The sequence below is a fragment of the Nymphaea colorata genome, chromosome 1, assembly GCF_008831285.2.
Source record: "Nymphaea colorata isolate Beijing-Zhang1983 chromosome 1, ASM883128v2, whole genome shotgun sequence".
In the NCBI taxonomy this organism is placed as follows: Eukaryota; Viridiplantae; Streptophyta; class Magnoliopsida; order Nymphaeales; family Nymphaeaceae; genus Nymphaea; species Nymphaea colorata.
The window spans coordinates 26,529,287-26,538,133 of NC_045138.2; the positions used below are offsets into that span (position 1 = coordinate 26,529,287).

The 8,847-nt window shown below is 38.7% G+C and overlaps 1 protein-coding gene across 4 annotated transcripts; it reads right to left on the bottom strand.

The window, feature by feature from the left end:
* Window positions 1-1,617: 1,617 nt before the first annotated feature.
* LOC116254895 (54S ribosomal protein L51, mitochondrial-like) lies at window positions 1,618-7,375 on the bottom strand. Of its 4 annotated transcripts, none has more exons than XM_031630552.2 (4): window positions 7,354-7,375; window positions 3,887-4,010; window positions 2,412-2,518; window positions 1,618-2,217 (listed from the first exon to the last, which is right to left on the bottom strand). In XM_031630552.2, exons 2-4 carry the CDS (start codon window positions 3,964-3,966, stop codon window positions 2,045-2,047), a joined length of 360 nt encoding a protein of 119 aa, XP_031486412.1. In that variant the 5' UTR covers window positions 3,967-4,010; window positions 7,354-7,375; the 3' UTR covers window positions 1,618-2,044. The 4 variants fall into 4 exon arrangements, with proteins under 4 accessions (XP_031486412.1, XP_031486404.1, XP_031486396.1 ...); XM_031630544.2 differs by having other exon boundaries at window positions 7,334-7,374; XM_031630536.2 differs by lacking the exon at window positions 7,354-7,375 and adding an exon at window positions 5,125-7,282.
* Window positions 7,376-8,847: the final 1,472 nt, after the last annotated feature.

The window sequence follows — 8,847 nt, forward strand, 5'->3', positions numbered from 1 at the left end:
CTGTAGCTTCTGTGGAAGGGAAGGAAAAAAAAGTCAATGTTTCTCGTCCTTACTGTATAGATTTCCAGATGTAGGTGTACCATGATTAAGTTATTTCACATAGTTTTCTGCATATTTATTGGTGATCCTTTTGGGAGGTTTAGTTGTCTCCATCATAAGTTAAAGCATTAGATACAACTGAAATCCAAAGCTTAGATCTCATGGAGATAAGGATAGTTTATGTTGCCATCATATTAATCAGGAATGTCTTAATGATGTGACGAATCCAAACAGCGGGCTAGTGTTCTGTCCAACCTGTGTCTGCTGTACACCGGCTCCTGCAAGTGGTGCAGATGTTGTGCGTCTTCCATCACCACCCAAAACCAGAAGCCATGAAAATATGGTGCAGATACACGTTATGGCGGTGGTCAGACTGCTTGCTACTTGCCCACTTCGTAGTTTATTGGCTGAGATATTGAGTGCGTACAACCGCATGAAAAGCGCCAGATGTTTACCATGATCTTTCTGGTTTTCTCGTAAACCCTTGATGGATGTCTGTCTTGCAAGAGATGTTTGCTATAGAAGAAAAGCTTTTTCAGGTGTACCGGACGGGCGAAACCGCATGCGCCCGTGCACCCCCAATGCTTCAAACACGGTGAAACTCCTCATGAACAATATTACCCACGTCATAACTTGATACCTGAACTTTTTTTTTTTTCATAGGACAAAATCAGGTTTGAACTTTGAAAGGTCCTACTAATTTTTCCAAAATATTTCAGCCGCCGTATGCACGAAAAAGAATTTGCTTCAATCATTCTTCGATACCATCATACGCCCTCTTGGCTTAAAACTTTCTCTATTCCTCTCTCAACGAAAGTCTAGTCATTTGCTTGAAACATCTGATAAAAGAAGTGCACAATCTGGGTACTAGATCGTGACTTGCTCTCAGGGCAAGACACCATTCAGTCATACAAGATTTGGTTAGATTTACAGTTTCTCGAACCGACATGTTATATTTTCATGTTTTGTTGTTTTCTTTTCCATTTCTGCCACGATGAAACTGCACTCGGATGTGAGACTTGATTGCACCATTTGCATCGTAAAACCCCCGGCTAGTGACCCGGTCTCAGACTCTCAGATCATGAAATTCGAACCACCAATGCTTTTCAGACAGCTAAGGCCCAACGCCCACAGATCTGGGTTGGGTTACAAATTATCCTTACCCAATTGAGAGAGAGAGAGAGAGAGAGAGAGAGAGAGAGAGATGAGAAATTACCAGAGCCAAACGATCAGATCTTGCTATCTGATAATAATATGAAAAACAAAAACAGAATAAAATGAAAATGAACAAGTAAAAAAGCAAAATGTAAAGCGAGAAAATTATGCACTAGTAGGAACATGGTACTTATTCCAAATGTTTGCTGAATATTATATCTTACTGTGTTATGTCAAAAGTTGGAAAAAACAGAACAGTATGATAGAGGAGACTAGAGCACCGAGAAGAAGATAAATCCTCCATAAACTTATAATAAGCCCCTATTGGTCTAAAGCGTAACATGATAGGCTAAGTATTATTTGGGTTCTACTCTGGATTACTAATCACTAACCAGAAACATCTGCACTATAAGCCATCAAGTCTGAACTCCCAAGCCTAAGAAAAAAATCATAAATGGCAACAGAACCAAATTACATTAGAACTTTCGAAGACTTGACCATGTCAAATAATGACAATCAAACGATGAGATGTTCTGTCCCACTTTTTTCCTTTTTTAGGCTTTGGAATTGAGGCTGAGCCCCAGTCGACGACAAAAGATGAAATGCTACTACATTTTTATAAAATTAACAGAATTTTAACTAAACGGGAGAGCAGTAAAGCATCCCGAGTTTTCCGACCTTCCATCCATTTATGACTGAAAGAACAGAAACAACGCAACGTCAATATGCACCCCGTGTCAGCTTGATCACGTCCACATGGCGGTTTCTTCATCATCAACAAAAGGATCCAAGATGCACGTTTGAGGCATTTATCATATCCAACAAGCAGCGTCAACAAAACAATAATGTTTCAAAATTTTAGATCAGTGGTCCATGTGCCCTGCACACTAGGATGCTTCGTGACATGTCTGGTCTTCAACTTGACCACTTTCCTTCCTAATGCATTTCTTAGACCGGTCGCATACTGCAGTATCTCTTCAGGAGTCATATTCTTGACACATATAACTCGTTCGTTTTTGTTTTCTGCATGAATTAAAATAAAAAGATCATAAGTAGAACATATTTTCCACTCGAATGCAGTTGCAAACGGTTTAGCATTTCATGACGGTTCAAGTAAAAAGCAGCAATTCTACAACAATTTCCGTCTGTTTCTTGGAAAAGAAAAACATAAAGAAGCACAACTCGTATTTGAAAAAGCGAATGTTCACAAATCTTACTGAAGTAGCCCTTCAGGTGTGGATGCTGACCCCGAATAAGCTCAGTAACTACTTCTAGCTGAGGGTTACCTTCACTGAACGCTGGCAGATGGGACTCCATGAATGCCCTGCAATCTCATAGCACCCATACTTTCAAAGAGAGTTGCTTAACATTATTTAATTAATTACAGAAAACTCGACCACTGTCCAGTAAAGGAAAACGGCAATTTTCTAATGTTATGACAAGCACAACAATAAACAAGTTAGTATATCACAAGCTAGAGAACCTTTATCGGGCTAAAGGCAACCCATGATTGATGGGATATCGCAGGAATGACTGATTAAGGTGGCCTCCACCCAGTGGCTTATCTAGAACCAACATATGTAAGAAAAACTGGATTTGTGATATATATTTTGCCTCAGGTTTTAGGACAAACATAAGATCATATTGGCCTTGGCCAGGCCAAATCTGTTTAAACCACCTTGTTATTGAAGAAAATAAGCTGTGCCAGATCATCTTGCAAGTTATCTGCATTTTCCTCCTGAAATCTCCACTTGTGCAATTCGTCTCACAATTTCCATAAAACCAAAAGAATGAGATTATGGAAGCTCAATTTCACGTTGTTCTTTAATGAACTGGTTGTAGTTATGAACTTATGAGAAACATATTTCAAACTTTCATGTATTATGGAGTTTATGATATATCCCATATGACTTGTGATATATATGCAACCTTACTTCATCAAGTTGTCATTCGATTTAACTCACATGGAACCAGTTCAGCCCCCAACTTTGCCTAACAGCATGCAAGTGGATCCAATCACAACCCCGTTGAGGTGAAATGTCAAGTTAAATAGGTTTTAACTGGTCCTAAGCTAGGAGATGAAGTCATGTAGATTGCCTACACCCTATGACTATTCTTTTAGACTCCATACTGTGAAACCATAATTCTCCATCAAGATTTAGGCTATTCAATCTTCCAACAAGCAATTATTCTTTGGCTTAAACTTGTGTTAGGGATAAATTCAAGATCATGTTTCGCTTGACTATCATTACACAAATGATATTTGGATTTGGAAAGGGTCAACACAGTTATAAGATGGAAGAATAGAAAAGCAAAACAAGAAACAAAAGCAAGAACAATAGTTTTGCTATGTCAACATGAAGAAAGAAGCAAGAAGGCTTATGCACAGTCACTTTGCTTAGCTCACTCGTTCCCTCTTGGCATGATATGATACCAATGTTGCAACACACTTCATGAGCATGAACAAACCAACCTATGAGGGTTGATAAGCGCAATTAACTATTGTTTGTTTCCTTGATGTTCTTCATCTCAGATTGTGTGGTGGTTTCAAGATTATCTAGCTAAACTCCATGAATGAGAACATAAGTTCTAGACCCTTGAGAATACAATCAGAAAGAAAGGTGATAAAAATAGAGAGACTTATGTAGGCTACACTTCAAAAACAGCAACCTAAAGCATCGAAATGGATCACCTTATTCCTCGACTGCTTCCACCCCAGTCACAGTAGCTGACAACCAGCTTCTTCAGCTGCCAAACCCCTCTCAATGCCATTCCACCTCTTCAACTATTCTTGAACAAAAGAACTTAAAATCCGTCTACCATGGGAAAAGATTGCAGTTAGGGATTTGCTTAATAAAGTAATACAAGTGGACTTTTCTAAAAGGTTTTGAGAAGAAAAGAGAGAGAGAGAGAGAGAGAATGTCACATCTAGAATGCAATGTCAGTTCCCTCACTACACAAGAACAAGAGGAAATTCAGATCACAAACTTCTAGAGGAGAAAGGTCAAAACAGTTGACAATTTGGATTGTTGCCCTCCACATACAAAGGGATAGGGAACACCAGGAGTAGAGAAACATAATTAAAGAACCCCATAAAATATCGCTAGCTATGTAAAGGATCCAACTGAGCCATCCTTGCACTACGAGGCCCTTGGTGAAGCTCAACACGATGCTAAAGATTAAGACAGAGCTTGAGATCGAACTTATATCTATCACTAAGAAAACCAAACCAAGCCAACCTTTTTCTTCCAATAGCAGGGTAGAAGAAGCCCATCAATTTGTTCCTTTTAAGTCCCCCAAACACAAGCTACAAGAATGAGTTCAACTCAAAATTGTCTAAGGAATTTATTCGATATATTCAACTCAACCCACTGTTGCCCTTTTTTTTTCAAAACCATGCATTTGCAGATTATGAGAAAAAAGACCAATCATTTTCGCAATCTTCTCCATTGTTTTTCATGTTCAATCGTATACTCCCATTTCAAAGAAGTACCAATCACAGCTTTTGTCTATCCCCACTCATTCCCTCAGAAAATCAAAAGCGCCAATCGCGAGAAAATTCTAGTTCATACCGCCAATGCCAGAAACTTGAAGCTAAACAAACAAAATGAAAAATAATAGAAAAGCTATCCTTTTCACCTTCTATGAATCAGTTCCCGAAACCCAATTCCTCCCCGCGAAGACGGCACGATTGAAGCAATAGAGAAGGGCCCTCACCGATGCGAACGGAGTTATCGGTACATTACCCCCATCTATCAGAATCCGCGCGACTACATTTCATCTCCCATCACTTCAACCAGTTGGAGAATAAACCACGCGACAAACCCCGGAATGGCGACATTGGGAGGTAGCAATAGAGAGAGAGAGAGCGAGAGGGAGACAGAGAGAGAAAGAGAGGGAGACAGAGAGAGAGAGAGAAAGAGAGGTTACCTTCGACTCAGAAAAGCTTGGGAGTACGGCCTGTGTGCGCCCGAGAGCGAGGAGATGCAAGCGTGAAAAATGCGACAGCGGGGGGAGCAAAGCACGAGCCCCCTACGGTGCCGTGGGTCGGATGATTTCGATGAAGGACAAGAAGCTGTGTTCGGAACAATCTGTCGCAAATGTCTTTTCGTCCCGCGTTTGACAAGTTTAACATGTTTTATGGAACACTGAATTATTAGAACGCTAAGTTCCTGTTATCAAACGTCCTCACGCAGACAGTTGGTTAAACGTTTCATATATCAATCTCCATGTTAGCTGACCAACACGGGAACACGTCTTCCGGTATTTCATTAGAAGGGTATTTATGTCATTTACAAAAAAGAAAATTTTTAAGAACCCTTACAATGGAAGGCCTTCTATTTCATCATCAAAAGATAAATGTTTGTTACATAAAACATTTCATTTCCCTGTTTTTTTAGTATGCCCTAGATATGTAAATCTGTCAATTCGATTCAAGAACCGATTGACTGCTCATAGAAAATCAGCCGATTTGATGTCAAATCGGCTAAATTCATCAATGAAGTTTCTCTTGTTTTATTTTTTAAGCTTAGGTAGCAAAAAAGTTGCACACACAATTACAACTTACAAGTGAAAAGTCTTGATGAAAACTGATAAAAGCTTGCTGTGTCCAGAAAAAAGATGGCAAGACCTTTTCTACTCACTAAAAAAAAACTTCAAAAAATATGTTTTTCACAAAGCAGCATAGTATACATTGAATAGACCCGGAAATATGGTTTTAAAGAGTGTGAATCCCCATGATAGAGAAGCACTCTTGTTTACCCTCATTATTTGCAAATTTGGTACAGTTGCAACCGAGTTATCATTTTTTTTTAGACTTTACCTTTTCCCTTAAAAGTGTATTTTTTTTTACGCTACTTTGCATTTTTTCTAATTAACACGTTGTCATTTTTCTCTTAAGTGCCTTGGTACTCTCACATGAAAAACATTTTTTTTTTAAAAAATTTAAAATACAAATTTTAATCAATCCGATTCACAAACATTGGTGCTTTCTTAACATTTAAACTTATTTCTTATGGTTTAGCTTGGTCTGACCCAAACGGCCAGACCTGTTCCACGTGGGTATGCGGCCAAACTTCCAAAGAATTACCTGGATCTTAGGTAACCAAACTTCCAAAGAGTGCCCACAATGATAATATCAATAAGAGACAGAGACATCAAACCACTCACAATGCCAATGATAACCTTCGTGGCTTTGGGCTTTAAAAACCGATGCAAAGATTCATAAAACAACCATATGAAACATCTAAAATCTTTTGAGATCAACAATAAAAAAGATTTACAAATCTCTTTCTTGCTCTCTTTTATCTATCTATGTCAAACAAGTAAGGGTACAGGTGCTGGTTAATCTTACTACAGCGTTATGGTGGTAATTATATATTTGTTTAATTAAAAAATAAAAAAAAAAACAAATAATATCATCACATCATTAAGATAATTAAACAAGCAAGTAACTTAAATATACTCCAAAAACATAAAACAACATAACAAGTCAACAACAATTGCATAGTGCATTTAAGTTATAAATAACAAATTAACGAACATGTGTGAGAACTCAACAAGGGCATATGCAAAACCAAGCAATCTCCAAGTGAGCAACAATTCTGCATCATAAAAACATGCAATGCATTAACCATCACAAGTTCCGTGGTGTGACCTACGAACCACTCGCGAACAGCTGGACGACTCCTCCAGTTGACTCATTTAGTCCATTTCAAAAATTGCAAGTTACAGTTTTCACAAAAGAGAAAGAGAGCGGCAAAATCTTCTTCAAGCCACAAGAAAAGAATATGCTCTCTTCCCCAATATAATACCCATACGAAATCCGAAATAAAGTAAAGGAAGAGGGAGTAGACCAAAGCGGCCTGCAAGAACCTAAAAAGCATCGGACAAAAAAAGGGCAGCAAACGTGCTACTCTGCCATTCTTGCTGCCTGCAAGGGAGGACCCAGCCACCGGCAACAGATTCCACCGGAATGTGCTTCCAATTTAAGATGGCGAACCAGTTATGAACAAGCCATCAATTTTGGGAAACTAGAAAGAAGAACAAATCCAGCAACAATCGAAATCAAAACTAGAAAGAAACAGATCGGAACCCCAAAAATCGAAACGAAACGAAACAAACAAACGAAGAAACTTGCCGTCGGTGTTGCGGACTCACCGTCCGCCGCCAGCCACAAACACCCACTGGAAGATCAAAGAAAATCAAGGTTTGTTTTAACATTTTATCGAGGTTTGGATCTGGTTCCCACCCAAAACCAGATCCAAATGTGCCACAACATACCCACGTACCCATTTTGCCGTACCGGCGTCTCGGTACAGGTACGTGGGTCGTTGTGGTGTACCATGGGACATAGCTATCTATCACCCATGCATTCATGAAACAGACTTTACACGAAATGCAAACTTCACAGGAGTCCATAATGAAAATTAAAACAAATCATAGAAGCTAAACACATTCAAATTCAACTTATCCATTGTAACCATTTTGGATGCAAAATCAGAAGCAAAAAACAAAACAGATCTCAAGGCCTTAAAGCATGCGATTGCATGATGGAAACTTACCAGAGTCTTCTTGCCTGCCGCTCAGACAACCAACCTTCCAAAGAATCCAGGCATTCAAACATATGAAAAAGACGAGACAGCAAAGCGTTCATCAAGCCAATTATAATCTTACCCTTAGGCATGAAGGACTCTTATGTGCAGGATAGATCCATCAAACAACCATATCAAATGATTAAAACACAATGAGCTCAACAATAAAAGGATCTAGAAATCTCTCACACGTCCATGCACTCATGAAACATGACCTTCGGCAAGATTGTAGGGCCGGAATAGTCATGACTCCAAATTGTTCTTTACGGGTTCGTTTGGTAAATGGAACACTCATAAAGTGTTCCATGTATCTGCCCTAAAAATTAGGGTAGATTCATAAAGACCTAGTTCAAGTGTAGGATTGCACCACTCTGTCTGCAATACTTGTATAAATCTCTTCTATCAATGGTACCGTTTTATCCACCAAGCTAGAGAAATAGAGACAAGGCAATATGCAGTACTGAGTTTCTGCTCAACTTCATTTTTTGTCGGTTATATGGTAGTTAAGCTGATGATTGACTTAGGAATTCCACAATTTTATAACATAGAAAAGTTGACATTTTTTTAGACCATCCACTGATTTTACTGGGATGGATCTTGCCAGTGGCTTTTTTTTATAGTGAAATCCTTATGATGGATCTTGCCAGTGGCTTTTTTTATAGTGAAATCCTTATTTTTCAGCTATCACTGCATTTCCACGATAGACTGTTCACATTTTAATAATTTTCACGATAACCCATGTCTGGCTTCATCCTTCATGAAAATATGGCTTCCCTAGCTGCGAAAAATTCCTATTACAGTTATAACTATCTCGGTAAATTAACATAGGACCCCTTAATAAGATGCAACCCATAGAATTTGTGTGAGATTGGAGAAATAAGGGTGGCACTGTATAATTTAGCTTCTTCTTGAGGCACAGAAAGTGGCTTACCCTCAACAATGTACTTATCATTGTCATGTGGAACTCAGGCTGCTGTCTGTAAAAAACCTACACTCAAAAGTATTCGTTGTAACATTATTTACATGTCCACTACTGGTTAGAAAAGAAAATCTATAATCT